The following is a 19,720-nucleotide window of genomic DNA, read 5'->3' on the forward strand; positions in this document are numbered from 1 at the left end:
TACATAGTCTTAAAGTTCATATTGTAAAATCTTTAATCATTTTTATTTCATTTTCTTATATTTCTATTGAAATGTCATAATATTAATGAAATTTAACATAATTTAAAAACATCTTTATGTTACAACATCATACTTAAAATATAAATTTTATTTTTTAAAACTATTTTTTGACAATAATCTTAAACATTTAAAATAGTGAAATCAAAATTTTTAAAAACACTCTCTAGAAACAACGAAGAAATAGGCTTGGGCTATGAACTACACAAAATCTAGGTATTACGGTACACTGTAGCGCTATCAACTATACAACTTCTAAATGCACACCGCCTAGCCAGCAGCTGACAGAAACTCATATGCCCAGTCAACAAACCTCCAAATAAGTCAATAAATCAGACGCTATACATGGTCATCTCCTTTTTCATCTTTGATGATCTTTTCCATAAGTTGGCCTCACTTAACTTGCTCTCTACGTGTCAATCATTAGTAATCGGTGCCACATGTGGCATCCCTTACATTTTTTACTCTAACTCTCTCACTGTCACACACCACCCCCGCTCATTAAATTACGTTGCTACTTAAAATTATTATTTGATAATAATTAATACGATGATGATATATGAAAAGTTTAAATATAGATAATTATTTGTTAAAATAATAATAATATGTGATAGACTCAAATATTTTAAATAATTATTTATTTAAGTTTATTTTTAATATAAAGGAATATTTTATATATATTTAAAAATATTTGAATTTTTGTTTGCCATGTGATAAATTGAAAGATTACCACGTACCACTATTAAATTAATTATCAAATTAGTATTGTGAAAAAATAAAATAAAATAAAAAAGGAATACACAAATTTTACGTGGAAACCCTTTCGGGAAAAAACCACCGGAAGAGGAGAAGAAAATTTACTATGTCGAAAATTTTTAATCAATACAAAAGGAATAGACTATGTCTATTTATAGGCTTGTAAAGCCATATTCTAGTAGGATTGAAACACCTTATCCGAATCAATATAAAATAGATAGATTTTAATAAGGTTTAAAAAACCTTGTTCTAAAATAAAATAAAAGAAGTCTAATTCTATATAAATTTTACTTTTATTTTATTTTCCATCATATTTTATTTAGTATAAACATACTACTTAAATTACGGAATTAAAATTAATGTATCAATTAAATAAAAAAATTATACACGAATTACGTAGAAATGCACAAGTGCTAAGGATATTAACCCAACTTCGAATTGAATGTACCGGAATTCAACCCGACCCGAATAATCTGGCATTCAAGTCAAGAATGGGAATCCCAAATTTCGACCAGTTACAGCTCTACATGTGGCGTATCCCCATTGGTACAATCTCTGGAATCGGACGCCACAGTTTTAGCATAAAGAACCACGTCGGTTCTGCTGTTTTCTTAGCAGTGTATAGTATATATCAGCATTAAGCCATTAGCCATCCCAGTCCCCAATCCTTCCCAAAGAAGATGGCGCCAAAACCCCTTACATTTCCGGGAATTTTCTCGGCGCTTCTCGCCTTCTCTTTTTCTTTGCTCCTCTTTTGTTATCCGATCATAGGCGGCCACGATTACCACGACGCTCTCCGCAAGAGCATTATCTTTTTCGAAGGCCAACGATCAGGCAGACTTCCCCCTGACCAACGCGTCAAATGGCGCCGCGACTCTGCATTGCACGACGGCTCCACCGCCAGTGTAATTACTCCTTTTCGACAGCCTACATTTCCCTTTTCACCTACTAAAAGTATATTTTAACTGCGTTTGATGTTTCGGTTTCAGGTGGACTTAACGGGAGGTTACTACGACGCCGGAGACAACGTGAAGTTCGGGTTCCCAATGGCATTCACGACGACTTTATTAGCTTGGAGTATCATAGATTTCGGGAGGAACATGGGGCCGGAGTTAAAGAACACCGTTAAAGCAGTGAAATGGTCGACGGATTATCTGTTGAAAGCAACGGAAAAGCCTGGAGTGGTGTATGTACAAGTGGGAGACGCCTATTCTGATCATAGCTGCTGGGAAAGGCCAGAGGACATGGATACTTTACGTACGGTGTACAAAATCGATAATGAGCATCCTGGTTCGGACGTCGCAGGCGAAACCACCGCCGCATTGGCTGCTGCTTCCATTGTGTTCAGGAAACGAGACCCTGCATACTCGAGGTTGCTCCTCAATCGAGCCATTAGGGTAATTCACTGTCACCACCTCAGTTTCTTCTTAATCTTGTCACCGCACCAAATGGGAAGATATTTCGCATATTTGATTCATAGAATGTTAATGGAAAAATGAAAGTCGGGGAAAATGGTGTATTGTACTGTAGGTGTTCAACTTTGCTGACAAGCACCGAGGTGCATATAGTAGCAGGCTGCACTCTGCAGTCTGTCCTTTTTACTGCGATGTCAATGGTTACCAGGTCAGACAGACTCCTTTTTTTCTTTTCTCTTACAGTACAATTAAGAGGAACCGTTGCATTATGACATTGAAGTCCAAAACTTTGACTGGCTGTAGCTACTATAATGGTAATGTAGGACGAGTTGCTTTGGGGAGCCGCTTGGCTGCACAAGGCCTCAAGGAAGCGCGTATATAGAGAGTACATAGTGAAAAACGAGGTTGTCTTGAGAGCTGGAGATACCATCAATGAGTTTGGTTGGGATAACAAGCATGCTGGGATTAACGTCCTCATTTCCAAGGTACAAAATTAATTAATCACTGGATTATTTATATATGTTTTATGCTTAATCATTATAATGATACCAATTTGTTTTATTTTATGTAAGTTTTATTTGTTTATTTATTTTTCTTTATTTGTTTATTTGTTTTTCTAGAACGGTGCTTTTATATTCTTCTACTCTTTGGTGCCTTTTGTTGGGGTATTTAAGTAGGATAAGGTTCATTTTATAGGATTGAAGAAAATGTGTCTTGGGTGCCACGTGGGTGATCCTGTGTTTTTTATGGGAGCTGATCATATTTTTGTGGGGTCTTCTTTCACATTTTTCGAACCCCATTTTCTATGCCCTTTATAGACTTTCAGACGAACTGAAACAAAACCATTTGCATGGTGTGAAATGTTGGATTTTTTGTTGAAGGTCACGTGAGAAAATTAGATTTAAAGTATTTTAATTGAACCAAAGGCAAGCTATTTGTTACTTTTTAGATTTCTATAAAAATGGCCCTACTACTACATGCTTGGATAAGATGGGAATAGAAAGAACAAAATAATCATGTGATGGGGGATAAGATGGCTTATCATTGCACATGATGAATGTAAGCATAAAATTTGGGTTTCATGTGAGCATAAATTTTACATTGGCAACCCAAATTAAAAGACAGATATTTGGAGCCAAAGAGACAAACTGTGTTTGATGGAGTAGATTAGGGTTGGTTTTAGTAGTGTATTGTCTCCTAAATCGTAAACCAAAAAGGTCTAAGCGTCCTAGTTAAGATCTGGATCCTCGTGGGTCCCCAATCAGTGAGTTACTGCTATTTGCATGTGCCTAAAGGCTGGGGCGATGCTTACCTCCCATGCTCATTCATTATCTTTCCACATTAACTTTTTCTTGAAAGGTGATCGCCACTACGTTAAGGACCTTTCACCCTTTACAATTTTTATATAGCTTGCATGATTTAGTCATATTAATGCATTTAATATCTTTTATTTTATTCTATATCATCAACTTATCTCTATGTGCATGAACATTGATTTTCTAGGTCTGAACACTAGTATTATCAGACTACGCAGTATTAACATTTAATATACATTGAGGCCGATATATTAATGTATATGTGATAAACGAAGCAAGTAGTTATTATATTATTATTATTATCTAATCCGTGGAATTTCTGGGGCAGGAAGTGCTGATGGGAAAAGCTGACTATTTCGAGTCTTTCAAGCAAAATGCTGATGGCTTTATTTGTTCTTTACTGCCTGGAATTTCCCATCCCCAAGTTCAGTACTCTCCCGGTAATGTGCTTTCAACAATTTGATACTACAACAATAATAATAAGACATAGATCTCTGCTAATCATAGAAAACTAACCCCTTTTTTCACTTTTAAAAAAAAAAAGGTGGACTGATGTTCAAAGCTGGAGGGAGTAACATGCAGCATGTAACGTCGTTGTCTTTCCTTCTTTTAGCCTATTCAAATTACCTAAGCCATGCTAACAAGGTAGTTCCATGTGGTGAAACATCAGCCTCCCCTGCCCTTCTCAAACACTTGGCCAAACGCCAGGTAGTATGACAGTCTTGGTTTCTATTTAAATAAATCAAACAAAATCAACGGCTTTTGTTTTGTTGCTTCTATAATGAGAAGGGCCTCACGTGACTCTTGTCTGTGGTAAAATTTAGGTAGACTACATTCTGGGAGATAATCCTTTAGGGATGTCCTACATGGTTGGGTATGGTGCACGATTTCCTCGGAGGATTCATCACAGGGGCAGCTCACTGCCATCGGTTGCGGCCCACCCGGCTCGCATCGGTTGCAAAGCGGGGACTCGGTATTATCTAAGCCCAAACCCCAACCCCAATATACTAGTGGGAGCAGTAGTGGGTGGGCCTAATGTTTCGGATGCCTTTCCAGATTCAAGGCCTTATTTTCAAGAGTCGGAGCCCACAACCTACATCAATGCGCCACTTGTTGGTCTCCTTGCATTCTTTTCAGCCCACCCTTGATTTTCCGCATATAGAGTAGTTGTAATCAGTGATTTGTTAATATCGTCATTGTGGAATCAAACGATTCCCAATTGAAAGCTACACAAAAAAGTAAGCGACTTTTTATCTTTGTTGGGCCTAAGTTTTAAGATTTATGCCTTTACCCACCCATTTCTCCTATTGCTAATAATTTTGTATTCAAGTTCTAGTTATTGCCTTATATATATATATATATAAATTCTATCTTCAAACATATTTTTAGTTTTAAAGCTTGATAATGAAAGGAATCGAGTTTAGATATAAATAAGCTAAACAAATTTAACAATTTATTCGTGAAGGCGAGCGAAAGTTTTGAATTTGTTTTTATTTTTTTAAGGTGAGTTGGAATCCAATTGATGGGTGATATTAATTCAATAAAAAACATTATAAATTGTATAGATTTCACATTAGTTATATCATATGCCTATATATGTATATTGTCGAAACCAATTTTTTGTTTTGATTTTGAAAATGACGGTGATCGACTTTTAAAATGAAATATGGAGTCGCTATCAATCCTTTTTGTTTAAGTGTGATTAGATCACCTAATAAAATATTTTATTCTATTTAAATCAATTTTAGCCTATGTAAATTTGAGAAAACGGGTTCGGGAGCCGATTACGTATGAGGAAGGATTAGCACCCTCACTACGCCCAAAATTGGTACCAAATTAATTAAGCACTGTCCTTATACCTAAGGTTTAAAGCTATTTTTGAAATATGGTTCCTTATAAAACATTTGAATGGCTTAAGTTGGTCGTCAAAATTATCTTGTTTCAAAAGTATACAGCATCACATCCAACACGATAGGACACGATCCTTTATACCCTTGAAAACACGATAAATTTTTTACTTCCAAAAGTTTATATGTTGAAAATTACAAAAGGATGCCCAATTATTTAGTCCAACGAAAAACCGAAACCTAGCATGGTAGGGCACGATTCCTCGAATTTCCAAACATTGAACATTGCCTTGCTTTAGAATTTATAAAACATGAGTGAAATTCTAAAGGAATATTCAATTATTTCAAACCGGAAATCGAAACCCAGCACGATAGGGCACGATTCCTCGAATTTCCAAACGTTGAACATTGCCTCGTTTTAGAATTTGAAAAACACGAGTGAAATTCTAAAGGAATATTCAATTATTTTGAACAAACAGAAAATCGAAACCCAGCATGATAAGGCACGATTCCCCGAATTTTTAAACATCAAACATTGCATTCGTTTTAAGGAATTTGCAGACGAATAATTGTAAAACCAGCTTACAACGCATTAATTTGGCTTGAAATAAAATGGAATAATTAATTTTAAAGAGTTGGACATTATAAAATGACATTTGTAAACCACAAGAAAAAAAAATAAAAACATGGGAGAATATGCATGCGTAAAATGCGATAATGGATGGATGAAGCTAATATAACTTATTTAACCAATTAACCAAGCAAACAATTAACCAAAAATATAACAAAATTCACAAGCATGGGTGAAAAATAATTGATCTAATAATACATAAAAAACGAGTAAATACGATGTAGCAAATATACATGAAATAATATGAAGATAATTAATACATGAGACATCGAACAATATAAAACCAATATGATACAAAAATAATTTCTAAAAATGATGGACTAACGAGTGAATAACATATACTAGAACTTGAAATAATCTATAAGAAAAATAAAGAACATATATATATTTGAAAATTTGATGTTGCAAAAAACAGACATTTAGATCGAATAATATGCCAAATATTAAAAATATATATATATTTACAAAAAGATTGACAATGTACACACAATGAAGGAGAATTAAATGATACACAAAATATAAAAGGATAGTAAAAATACATGATAAAATATGATCTTAGAAGATAATTATGCACACAACAGATTTTAAGAAAACATATGCATATAAAAACAAATTTAGAAGCAATTATACATAAAAGTAACATGAAATTAAATGTGAGTCTAGGATTAAATATATGTACTAATTTACATAAAAACATTAAAACGAAACGCTATATAAAATGTTAAAATAATATGATATAAAAGAATTTTAAAATGGTGATTTTATAAAAAAAAACAAAGTGGAATTATTAAAGTATCTCAACACCTATGAAAATATCATGAACTTTAAAATAATAAGTATCTTAAATGGAAAGTTCAATTAAAATAATATATATATAAATGTATAAAAATATTTAAATGGAATATTATACAAAATGTTAGAATAATATAACGTGAAGATTTTAAAACCATAATCTTTTAACAAAGTGAAATTAATAAAGTAACCTCGACACATAAAAAAAGTTTAAATGAATTATTTTAAAAATAAGCATTGTATAGATAATAAATTTAATTAAAATAAGTTTAAAATAAAAGGGATAATCTGTAAATAAAATAAATTATTGGGATGAAAATAGGGACCAACGTGCGACGCGTGCGAATTCACAGGGATCAAATCTGGAAATATTCCAGATCCCAAAACGTAGCGTTTAGACACAGGTTAAGCTGCAATGACGCGCAAATCCCAGGGATAAATTAAAAAAATAAAGAAAATGTGGACAGGGCCTAATTGACTGTTAGCGCGAAAGGGGAAGGACCAACGCGCAAATATCCCCTCTCCGTAGAAATGCGCGAATCCTAGGGGTAAAGGATTGAGTCGGGTCAGATAGGCTTATGCGACGTCGTTTTTGAGGCCATGGGAACATGTAACACCCCTAACCCGAATCCGTCACCAGAATAGAGTTACACAGCATTACCGGAGTTACCGATTTATTTATCAGATATTTCATTTCATCTAACGTTCATATTTGGAACCAATTAAAATCAAACATATTGTCCCTTAACGTATTTATTTTTCTCGATATGTTATACTTGAATTTATTACTTATCTCAATTTAATTAATTTCCTTGTATCAACGTATCAAAGATAATCACCTATTTACATGTCATGATAAATATCAATCTCTTGCCATTTCTTCATAAACATAAATCAGGTAATTCATTATATCGATATTTCATGCATTTAAAAATACAATTCAAGTTACACTAACTTACCTCGTTACTTGTTCCTGTTTATAATTTCATTAATCCGATATCTTTTCTTTTCCACGTTCAAGTCTCGTATTTGAGTCATCCGGATCTTTATAAAGAAATTTGATTGTCGTTTTCATTTATTTCATGTTCTAATGCATTCAATTGACGCTCTAAACAAAATTACCATTTTACCCCTAAAATTTTTAATTAATGACGATTTTATCCACATGCTAAAAAAATAAAATTCTTGCAATTTAATCCTTATTTCTAGCCGTTATTCTCAAACAAATTGATAACAATCCATGAATTCTATAAAATATCAGAAATTTCCATAATTTCAACAATTTTCAATTTAATCCTTAAAACATGTTTTCCCCGATCTTGAGCTAAATTAATAATTTCATTTAATTTTGTAATTTTAAATAATAAAATAATCCATTTCATGCAAATTGGTCATTTCTAACATTTTTACAAAATTACCCATAAAGTTCTACTTTTATTCAATTTAGTCTCTGAGCCTAAAACATGCAAATTGGCCATGCTAGATGAGTATTCATACATGTTTTCCTCCTCCTCCTCTCCGTTCTACATCCTTAATTTATATAGCATGCTACAAATAACAATATCAATAATTTCACTATTTACTTATATGTATATTTAAAACTATCTATTTGCGTCATAGTCACTAAACTATTTATATCTTGAGCTACAAAACTCAAAATTATGATTCGCTAATTTTCCATGAAACTAGACTTATGTATCTTCTTACCATAAAATTTGCAGAATTTTTAGTTTAGCCAATAAGTACAGTTTATTCTTTAAAGTCACCCTTATTTTGCTGTCTGACAATTCCGACCCTTCTTAACTAAAAATTAATTATCTCATTGTACAGAATTCAAATGATATTCTAGTTTATTTCTATTGAAAATAGACTCATTCAGAATTCTAGTCATATAAATTTAAGCCTCTAATTATTTTTCTCCAATTTTATATGATTTTCCAAAGTCAGAACAGAGGAACCCGAAATCATTCTGACCTTATCTCACAAAATTTACTATATCTCACAATTTACAATTTCATTTCTTACACTGTTTCTTTTATAAGAAACTAGACTCAATAAGATTTAATTTTATATTTTATTTAACCTCTAATTGATTCCCACAATTTTTTGTGATTTTTCAAATTTAGACTATTGCTGCTGTCCAAAACTGTTTTAGTGCAAGGTATTATTTACCATGTTTATAACACCCTTATTTTCTTTCTCTACACTATTTTCATTACTTTCTCTTATTTTCTCTTCACTAACATGACAAGAACATAAGACCATATATAATAAAACGCTAAATCAACATCAATTCCATGTTTTTTCAACAATATTAAACTTAAAAATATATTGAAATCTTGATGTTCTTACCTTTTCTTATTGACTTCAATCTTTAACTTGATTTTTCTCTCTCCTCCAGCTTTTATTTCTTGAATCCAACTTGATATTCTTGCTCCCCATCATCTCCTTGCTACCTTTCTCTCTTGATGGCTATGGAAATTCTTTCAATTTTTAGGTGAAAATAATGATTTTTTTTGTGGAAGGACTAAATTGTAAAGAAAGAAAACTTCTTTTTTTTCTTCCTCTCTCACGTTGGTTTGCATGGGAAGAAAAGATGATGATTCTTCATCTTTCTTTCCTTATATATACTGAATAAAATAATAATAAAATAATAAAATATCATTTAAAAATCAATTTAAAGTATTAATAAACTAATATTTATTTATTTAATTTATCTAAAATATCTCCAACATCATCATTGTCTCTAGATTTCTCTCTCTTCCAATTGACCATTTTACCCTTAGTGATCTTTTAAAATTCCATTCTTGAGTTATCACTTAATTTGGTAAAATTGCAATTTAATCCCTCACAATTCTTCACCTATTCAATTTGGTCCTAATTCATCAATTTTCCTTGGTTTCTAGATCATTCCACCCTTAAAATATTTTCACTATTAGTCCTTCAACTTTTCATATTTACACTTTAATCCCTCAAATTTTGAGTATTTACTCTTGGGCCACAAAACTTTTCTCACTTTTACAATTTAGTCCTTTCTTGAATCAATATGTCATAATATACTTCCTAGTGACATAACTCAATTTTTCCTCTTCTTGTCACTTTATTTCCTTATTTTACTATATCAAGGATAATGTATTACTATAGAAATTTTCAGGGTGTTACAGAACAAGCCTTAAACGACGCCGTTCCCACGCACATATAAAACCCCCTTTATATCGAATCCCCTTATTGATCCAAACCCTAACCTCCTCCTTTGTACGAGCCTCAAAAGACCCTAGCCGCCATTTGACCACCCCGAACGGTGATCGACGGAGGGAGATCTGCTCGCTCGCTAACCCCGCTTAGGTCCTTGCCTTAAGGACCACCGATTTCAAACCCAAAATCCCATCTCGACTACGATTAAAGCGAAGGAGATAAGGACTCCACTGGTTCGTTCGTATAGGTAAACCTCTTTACTTCCTTTTACAATTTTTATACTCAAAATACACAGTATGTGAAACCAAAGAAACAAAAAACGAAGAGGAAAACAATCGGAAAAGAAGAACCAAATCTGAAAATCACCTTTTGATTTTTGGTTGCTTTTTTTTTTATTTCAATGCGCGTATATTGTGCGTAAAAAAATTACAATGAAAAATTTCTTGGCTTTATAGCCAAATGATGAAAACTAAAAAAAATACAATCTTTTTATCCCTTCTTTCTTCGTTTTGTTGTTGTGTTTGTCCCTTTTTGTAGGTACGGAGTATGCGTGGCGCCTGTACGGGGGCTGTGCGCTGGCGTACGGAGGTGTGGGTGTGGCTGTAGTGCCAGGAGGCCGTACGGCGCTGCGGGTTGGGGCTTAGCTGCGGCGCAAGAGGTAGAAACCCTAGGGTTTCTGTTTCTAAAGTATTTTGGGTCGTTTGGGCCGATGTAATTTTGGGTCTAGGTTTATTTGAGCTTGTATTGGGATTGGGCTATGGACTATTTGTAATTTAGGTTTTAATTTTGGGCCCTGGACTCTTTAAAATTGGACTTTATAATACTTTTCTTATAATTTATTCTCTCCCTTTTTTGTTTTGTGTTTATACGGGCCCGGGCCAAAATTGGGCCTTACAGTTTCCCCTCTTTGCTCATTGTCTTGTAACGAGAATAGAGCAAAGACTTCAAAGAAGACCAATTTTGCCCGGTCCCACCGAATCATAACTTCTTTGGTGCTCTTCTTCTTCGAGGTAGCCTTGTCTCAATCCTCTGCAACTTCAAAGGTATAGGAATTGTCGCTCCAATCTACTCCACTGTAACTCTAGAGGGACTAGCCTTGTAGCTTTTAATCTGCTCTACTACAACTGCTCCACTGCAACTTCAGGGAGATACGGTTCGTGTATTTTTATCCTGCTCTACTGCAACTTCAGATAGATAAGGATTGTGGCTTCGATCTACTCCACTGCAACTTCGGGAGATAAGATCTGCTAACTTCAGCCTGCTCTACTACAACTTCAGGGAGATAAGACTTGGGTAATTTTATCCTGCTCTACTGCAACTTCAGAGAAATAAGGATTGTGGCTTCGATTTGCTCCACTGCAACTTCAGGGAGACAAGATCTGCTATCTTCAGTCTGCTCCACTACAACTTCAGGAAGATGAGACTTGCTACTTCAACCCACTCAACCGCAACTTCAGAGAGATAAGTTTGCTATGATGACTTAATCCATCCTACTGCAATTTCAGTGGTATAGGATTTATGGTTTCACCGGTCTGTTATGTCGCTCTCTGGGGAGCATGAACTGTAGAATCAATTTTATAAGACTATGCTTATGCCGAATGATTAGGATGCTTTGATCAGAATGAATAGAGAGCTCCTAACTAGGTGCGTATGATATTTGAATTAATGCAGAATGTTGTGAGAATGATCCCTTTAATATTTGGATTGTCATTGCTCGTTGTTCATCAAGGTTCTACCACTGCTGTGTCATCCTGTCTTCTTTGCTCGGCTAGTACCTTTGGCAGAAAATCACTATTTGTTCAACTGGTTTTCTCTACTGCACCCTTAGGGAGATAGAATCTACAACTTCTTTTATCCACCCCACTACAACTCCGGGGTGTAGGATCTGAATTTTCTCTATCAATTTGGTCTGTTACACCATTCCTCGGGTTTCATGGCCAGACATGTATGCCTAATGAATGTAAAGTATCATTTTTTTTAGAGTTACCTCCTTTTATTCTGATCATTTCTCATTGAGATTGCATCATTGACGCAATACCTCGTCTTTTTTTCAATCACTATTTTGGATCAAAAATCCAAAGAGATGGTCTCTACTTAAACCATTCCCACTCAGATATTTCCTTAAGCTTGGTGAGTTCTAAATAACAGTCCTGCTTCAGATTCTTGTATTATTTAGAAGCTTTCCCAAAGTAATACGCGAAACTCTTTTTGTGAAAGTGTTATTAATCCATTAATCATTATCTCAATGCAACATGCTCACAACAAATCATAGCAACGGATAAGAATGGAATTTAATTAGGGCATAACTTGAAACGAATAAATTATCGAAGATAAAAATGAAAGTCTATTGGGGATGCATATCTTGAAAAGAAAAATATTTCAAAGATAGCTAATTTGTTATGAACAAGGTGAAGAATAGGTGCCCCTAATATCGCAGCCTGGGCTTCTTTGTACGAACTTCCTAAAGACCAATTTAAACTTGATATGTATTTAGGAGATCAGAAGCACTTTTTCAATGCCCTAAGATGCGGCATACCCTTTCCCCTGTCAATTCAGGTATAGCAAGATCATCGCATTCCCCCTCTTTGATCAACATTTGAGCCGCCCTTTTTGGGTTTTCAACTCAAATCCCCTTTGGTCTCAAAGCGCCCTTTTGCGGGTTTTCACCTTGGCCTTTCGTTCTTTTTCTTCTTCTTCTTTTAGGAAGGTCTCAAAGCGCCCTTTGCGGGTTTTCACTTTAGCCTCTTTCCCTTTTTAAGTGTAGTACTTCTTGACAGAATCCGAATTCACAGGATTGGGCAGGTTTTTCCCATCGATTTCAGCCAAAATTAATGCTCCTCCGGAGAAAGCTTTCTTCACCACATAAGGCCCCTCCCAATTGGGAATTCATTTTCCTCTAAAATCCTTTTCTATAGAAAGGATCTTTTTCAGAACTAGATCTCCCTCATGAAACTCTCTTGGGCGTACCTTTTTGTCATAAGCCCGCATCATTCTTTTTTGATACATCTGACCATGCTGAGTAGCTCTTAGCCTCTTCTCTTCAATCAAATTCAACTGATCATATCGAGACTGTATCCATTCTGCTTCATCTAGCTTCAACTCTGACAAAAATCTGAGAGAAGGTATCTTCACCTCAATGGGTAGAACCGCTTCCATTCTATAGACCAATGAGAAAGGCGTTGCCTCAGTAGAAGTTCTGATAGATGTTTGATAAGCATAAAGAGCGAATGGCAACTTCTCATGCCAATCTCTGTAAGTTTCAGTCATTTTTCCCACAATCCTCTTGATATTTTTATTGGCTGCTTCTATTGCCCTATTCATTTTTGGGCGATATGGTGATGAATTATGGTAGACCTCTGCTATTGTGCTATTGTTCAAATTCAATGCATTGTCAGATATGATCCTTTCCGGCATCCCATATCGACATATGATCTCATTTTTCAGGAATTTACTCACAGCCGATTTTGTAACATTGGCATATGAGGCCGCCTCTACCCACTTGGTGAAATAGTCAATGACCACAAAGATGAACCGATGCCTATTTGAAGCCTTCGGTGAGATTGGCCCTATGACATCCATGCCCCACATGGAAAACAGCCATGGGGAAGTCATAACATGCAAAGGCGATAGAGGTACATGAATTTTATCACCATAGATTTGACATTTGTGACACTTCTTGGCGTAATTAATGCAGTCTCCTTCCATGGTAGACCAATAATATCCAAATCTCATAATTTGTCTAGCCATTGTGAAGCCATTGGCATGTGTTCCACAAACGCCTTCGTGAACTTTTTCTAAAATTTTCTTGGCTTCCACAGCATCTACACATCTCAACAGGACTTGATCCTTTCTTCTTTTATACAGTATTTCCCCATATAAGACATAATCACAGGCTAGCCTTCTCAACATCCTTTTATCATTCTCAGTTGCCTGATCAAGGTACTCTCGATTTCTCATGTATCGTAATATATCTTGATACCAAGGACGGTCATCTCTCTCCTCTTCCTCCATGTTGTAACAATAAGATGGAGCTTCACAAATACTTATCTGAATGGTTTTACATCTTCTTGTTTACTCACATTGATCATGGAAGCCAAGGTAGCCAAAGCATCTGCCATCTGGTTCTCATCTCGCGGGAGATAATTGAAAGAAATATCATCAAACTCCTCAATTAACCCCAGCATTATGCCTCGATAATTAATCAATTTGGAGTCTCTTGTCTCCAATTCACCTCTAAGCTGGTAGATCACTAGCGCGGAATCTCCATATACTTCCAACACCTTGATCTTGCATTCTATGGCTGCGCGGAGTCCCATGATGCATGCTTCATATTCTGCCATATTATTTGTGCAATCAAAATCCAATTTACATGTGAATATATAATGATCTCCATTTGGGGATACCAAAACTGCCCCGATTTCATTACCTACAGCATTTGAGGCTCCATCAAAGTTCAATTTCCATGGGTGACCGTTTGTAACGTCCTCTTCATTAGCCGCCACATACATTAATTCTTCATTGGGGAAATAAAAATTCAATGGCTCATAATCTTCTAAAGCTCTACTGGCCAGAAATTCTGCTATTGTGCTCCCTTTCATGGCCTTTTGACTCACGTAGACTATGTCAAATTCAGAAAGCAGAATTTGCCACCTTGCCATCCTTTCGTTCAAGGTGTTTGACTCTATCATATATTTTAGGGGGTCCAACTTCGAGATTAACCAGGTTGTATGGTACAACATGTATTGCCTCAACCTCCGAGCTATCCAGATCAAAGCACAATACAATTTCTCGATTGGCGAATATCTCAATTCACATTCAGTGAATTTCTTACTGAGGTAATATATCGTCTTTTCTTTTCTTTTTGATTCATCATGCTGACCAAGCACACATCTCATAGAGTTATCAAACACTGCTAAATATAGTATTAGCGGCCTATCTGAGCTTGGAGGTGACAGCACTGGAGGACTTGACAAGTACTTTTTAACCTTATCAAAAGCTCTGTGGCATTCATCATCCCATTCTCTTGGGTTGTGCTTTTTAAGAAGACGAAATATGGGATCGCATTTCTCAGTTAATTGCGAAATGAACCGAGCAATATATGTAACACCCCAAACCTGGCCCAGATGTTACGATCGAATCCGGCGTGTCACATTGAAGCGTTACTAGAAAAGTCATGTTTGATCTAAAATCTTTCTTAGTGTTTAAAGAATATCCTCATTATAGATTAAAGTGAATGGAAGCTGTGCACCAGGTAGGAAGCCAGAAAAGAGGAGGTGAGTCTATTAGACTGCTTAAGTACCTAGCTCTCCGCGGATCCAATCCTAGACATGCACACCACCATTGCCACACTTTAACTGAGTGTTTGTTTAGGAAAAACCATTTCGTTTTAAGCTTCTGAAAGCACTTATTAATTTTTGAAAACGTTTTCGTTATGGAAGCTTTGTCTTGTTTCACGATATTTTGAAATCAGGTAATTTCTTTTAAAAACGCGCCCTAGAGCTATTCAATTTAAAACAATTGAAACAATATCATATCTAAGCTAACAAAACATACTAAAAATAATTAAAAATAATTAAAGTGGCCTTATTACAAATTAAAAACCCGAAAACATAAAGGAAATAATCTAAAATAAAAGTAAAGGTATAAAAACTTATTTTAAACAGCCCATATGGCCACTATGAATCCCTCCAATTCCAAGTCCACCGATCTAAGGCTCATCTGAAAAGGTGGGAAAAAGGGGGTGAGTTTGGAAAACTCAGTGTGTAAAGTATCCCAACCAGAGCCCAAATCAGTTCAAGCTTTACTAGGCCTAAACCCTATTCAAAAATCAGAGTTAACTGGGCCTTAGCCCATATCAATATTAATCTGGGCCATAGCCCCTTACTGTATCAGAGTATACTGGGCCTAACTCACATCAGTATCAATCTGGGCCGTAGCCCTATTACAAGTCGAGATATATTGGGCCTTGCCCATATTAACACAGTTGGGCCCATTTCAATGCAGTTGGCCCATAACAAAACAGTCTCATATGATTAATGCATGATAATCCCATCCAACCCTGCACTTGCCTTCGTCCATCCCTACACTTCCTGTGGGGAATAAATCACCTACGCCATCCCTACACTTACAGTGTTAGCACCGGTTGCGGCACTAACTATAATCCACAGCAAAGCTGCTTATATCAGAATATGTGGCACAGCCACCACAACGGGTTCTTCTTTCATAACAAAACCCAACCCCATGTAGTATGACATGTATGCAGAATATATATATAATTAACAAGGCATGCTTTAGAAAGATAGTCAGATTATAGCGTAAGAACAGTTATTTACCTTCAAGAGGCGTAATCGTAAACTTACCTTTTAAGGGTATTACGGTAATTCTACCTTACAGAGGTATTTTAGTAATTTTATCAGTTTTTTTAGGGTTTCATGCTCATTACAGTTATTAACATATTAACAGAAACACTTACCGAACGTTTTTATCGAATTGGGCCCGTTGGCCCATTTAACCCAATTTTAACCCATGAAGGCCAAATATACTGAAGTGCACGAAATTGCGCACTCTGCAATCTTACTGTTGAAGTTACCAAAATTATCAATACAAACAATCCTATGAGCGCTCGCACGCTTGCAAGTTCTTGAAATACTGACTTTTCAGCATTTCGGCTTTTTAGTTTTTGCTGATCTAGTCTACTAGTGGGTGTCGTTTACACACTTGATTTGCGACAACTGCTACCGAAATCTCCCACAATATCCTACAATCGGTCACTAGACATATCAGATCCAAAGTATAATGGCAAACATCATAAACTTACTTACCATAATCGGCCATCAATACATATGGCCCTTGAGATCCTACATTTGCCAAAACTAGTAACTAGATCTCGATCTAGTCATTCCACTTGTCCAAGCCTTCGATCAGCAGCCTCTAGATCACACTAACACCAAAACAAATCAATTGTTACAACCCTTAGAGCCTCAAGCTCCAATCGACAGCCTCCCTATGCCTTTAGGGATTTCGGCTTTTCTAAAACCCGAAATAAAGAATAGATTTGAGTACCTACCTCAGGTTCTTTCAACCAAAACGATTCCACTTCAGTTTCTACTAAGATCTGATGCAGATCCAACCCTTAAAAACTTGCAGAAATTGAATCTTAGAGATCTAAAGATTCAGCTATATATCCTTAAAAACTATGGTGTTTTCGGCTTTTGGAACTGTAAAGAGGAAGATGATTTGGTATGGTGGTTTTGCAGTGGTGTTGCCGACAAGGTTGAGTTTTAAAGGATGTGAAAATCAGCCAAAAGAGATGAAGAAAATAGGAGGATTTTGGCTAGAAGAAATCGATACAAGAAACAACTTTTGGGATTTCAGCTTTTATGGCAATCGGCTATAGAGGTTTAAAAAAGAATGGGAATGAAAGAGGAGATGAGTAGAATGGTAGGAATGTTTCGGCTAGAGAAGAAAAGAAGGAGAAAAGAAAATAGAAGAAGAGAGGAGAAGAGAAGGAAGAATTCGGCACTCAGGAGATCTAACTTTGCGTTTTCGGCTTTTTGTAATACTGAGAAGAGAATAGAATGAAAGGGAAGGCTCTAAGTGGCTAATCCTAATTCGGAAAAACAAAAAGAAAATAAAGCTTGCCCTAATGGCCATTCAGACCCACGGCCCAAGCTTCTTAAAGCCCTAACCGAATTTCCACTTAAGCTCTATCACATGCCCGGCACATGCACAAAAAAAAATAAAAGTAACAATACGCTTACCTTGTGACTTGAACTTTGGCTCCCCTTAAACATCCACACGTCACTCCCCAAACACCTAGGTGGCACCACATGCCACTTTACCATAGATCTTTTTGTGTCCTATTTTACCACCTCAATTTTAAAAACCTATATCGCCAGAACCCTCTCTTCCAAAATTAAAATTCAGGAATTGCCTCGAATTAAATTTACTCTTAGGCCTTTTTTCCCACACCATAAACCTTTCATAATTTATTTAATTACTAAATTAAACATACAAAATAATAATAATATCTAAATTATTTGGGCCGTTTTCCACCCAAACCCAAACTCAAGGCCCAATACTTCCAGGCCCAAAAATCGGGGCGTTACAATATAATTTAGTCTTCCTAAGGAGCCTCAAACTTCTTTTTGAGTACGTGGTGGAGACAATTCTTGTATAGCCCGAACTTTGTCTGAGTCAATCTTAATTCCCCTTTCACTGACTACAAAGCCTAATAGCTTTCCTGATCTAGCTTCAAAAGTACATTTCGCTGGATTAAGCTTTAGCTGAAATTTTCTCAATCTCAAGAACAATTTTCTTAACACTTTGATGTGCTCCTCTTCAGTTCAGGATTTGGCAATCATATTGTCTACATAAACTTCAATCTCTTTATGCATCATGTCATGGAATAAGGTCACCATTGCTCTTTGATATGTTGCTCCGGCATTCTTCAGCTCAAACGGCATCACCTTATAACAGAACGTGCCCCATAAGGTTATGAAGGTAGTTTTTCCCATGTCCTCAGGATGCATCTTTATCTGATTGTATCCCGAGAAGCCATCCATGAAGGAGAACAATGAGTAGCCTACCGTGTTATCCACTAGAGTATTAATGTGAGGCAAGGGGAAGTTGTCTTTTGGGCTAGCATTTTTTAAGTCTCTATAATCAACACACATTCGTACTTTCCCATCCTTTTTAGGAACAGGTACAATGTTGGCTACCCATTCCAAGTATTTGACCACCCGCAGGAATCCAACATCAAATTGTTTCTTGACTTCCTCCTTTATTTTTAGCACAATGTTTGGCCTCATCCTTTGAAGTTTCTACTGAATTGGTTTGCAATATTCTTTTAAGGGAAGGCGATGTACTACAATATCGGTGCTCAACCGGAGCATATCTTGGTAGGACCATGTGAAGACATCTTTAAATTCTTGAAGTAACCCAATAAAGTCTTACTTTGTTTCTTCAGTTATGCACGTTTCGATTCTTACAGGTTTTCCTTCTTCCAAAGTCACCACCTCCACTGTCTCTTTATGCGGCAGAATTTGTTTTTCCTCTTGTTCTACCATCCTTAACAAGTCCAGAGATAAGTCACAATCTCTGTCATCTTCAAAGTCCTGAGATCCCTCTAAACACATGTCTTGCTCAAAAAGTGATTCTGAGTCAGTAGCAGCGTCACTCGTGACATTGATATCCAGGGACCTATTATAGGTACAAAAATATATAAAGAATGAATGAATGAATTTAAGAATTATTGTTTGCATGGTATGATTATGAAGGAATGATTGAAGAAAGTCTAAAAGGACCAAGAATAATTACTCCGACGGAAAGAATAAATCAATTACTTGTGGAAAAAATGAAAGAACATTTGCTCAAAATGATAGCAAAAATATACTTTATTAAAATAACGATGTTTGAACATGAGCCTATTTCACAAAGAAATTCTTATTGCCTCTAGGCTTAAAGCAACAAGATTGTTTCGAACATTACTCTGAGTAAGCTCTAAATACTATAGGAATGTCTTCTGTAGTCTAGTTGCTTAGAACACTCCTAGGTTCATAAGGACGAATATTTGACAAGGTCCCTTCTTTAGTTGCTTCTTCGAATATGGCGTTGACGTATATATCCTTCAACATTTCTTCGATGTCTTTTTTCTCTGACCTCTGTTTGGGATGAATAATCCCTTCTGATACAAAAGTCTTTGATATGTAA

General features: G+C 35.7%; 2 protein-coding genes across 2 annotated transcripts; one reads left to right on the top strand and one right to left on the bottom strand.

Moving 5' to 3' along the window:
* The first annotated feature begins 1,423 nt into the window (after window positions 1–1,423).
* On the top strand, window positions 1,424–4,924 carry LOC107886297 (endoglucanase 8). Its single transcript, XM_041097519.1, has 7 exons — window positions 1,424–1,718; window positions 1,803–2,210; window positions 2,344–2,436; window positions 2,552–2,713; window positions 3,873–3,984; window positions 4,089–4,252; window positions 4,369–4,924. Exons 1-7 carry the CDS (start codon window positions 1,494–1,496, stop codon window positions 4,690–4,692), a joined length of 1,488 nt encoding a protein of 495 aa, XP_040953453.1. The 5' UTR covers window positions 1,424–1,493; the 3' UTR covers window positions 4,693–4,924.
* Window positions 4,925–14,052: 9,128 nt separating this feature from the next.
* On the bottom strand, window positions 14,053–14,667 carry LOC107887614 (uncharacterized). Its single transcript, XM_016811860.1, has 2 exons — window positions 14,436–14,667; window positions 14,053–14,333 (listed from the first exon to the last, which is right to left on the bottom strand). The coding sequence occupies exons 1-2, from the start codon at window positions 14,665–14,667 to the stop codon at window positions 14,053–14,055; spliced, it is 513 nt and encodes a 170-aa protein (XP_016667349.1).
* Window positions 14,668–19,720: the final 5,053 nt, after the last annotated feature.

Source organism: Gossypium hirsutum, chromosome A03 (assembly GCF_007990345.1).
Source record: "Gossypium hirsutum isolate 1008001.06 chromosome A03, Gossypium_hirsutum_v2.1, whole genome shotgun sequence".
Lineage (NCBI taxonomy): Eukaryota > Viridiplantae > Streptophyta > Magnoliopsida > Malvales > Malvaceae > Gossypium > Gossypium hirsutum.

What these genes read in the sequence shown, in the direction of transcription:
- LOC107886297 (XM_041097519.1), top strand. Translation starts at nt 1,494, where the DNA reads ATGGCGCCAAAACCCCTTACATTTCCGGGAATTTTCTCGGCGCTTCTC. An exon ending in ACGACGGCTCCACCGCCAGT is followed by an intron (nt 1,719 to 1,802) that starts GTAATTACTCCT and finishes TTTCGGTTTCAG; the next exon opens with GTGGACTTAACGGGAGGTTA. An exon ending in TCCTCAATCGAGCCATTAGG is followed by an intron (nt 2,211 to 2,343) that starts GTAATTCACTGT and finishes ATTGTACTGTAG; the next exon opens with GTGTTCAACTTTGCTGACAA.
- LOC107887614 (XM_016811860.1), bottom strand. Translation starts at nt 14,667, where the DNA reads ATGGCAAGGTGGCAAATTCTGCTTTCTGAATTTGACATAGTCTACGTG. An exon ending in TGGAGCCTCAAATGCTGTAG is followed by an intron (nt 14,334 to 14,435) that starts GTAATGAAATCG and finishes CAGAATATGAAG; the next exon opens with CATGCATCATGGGACTCCGC.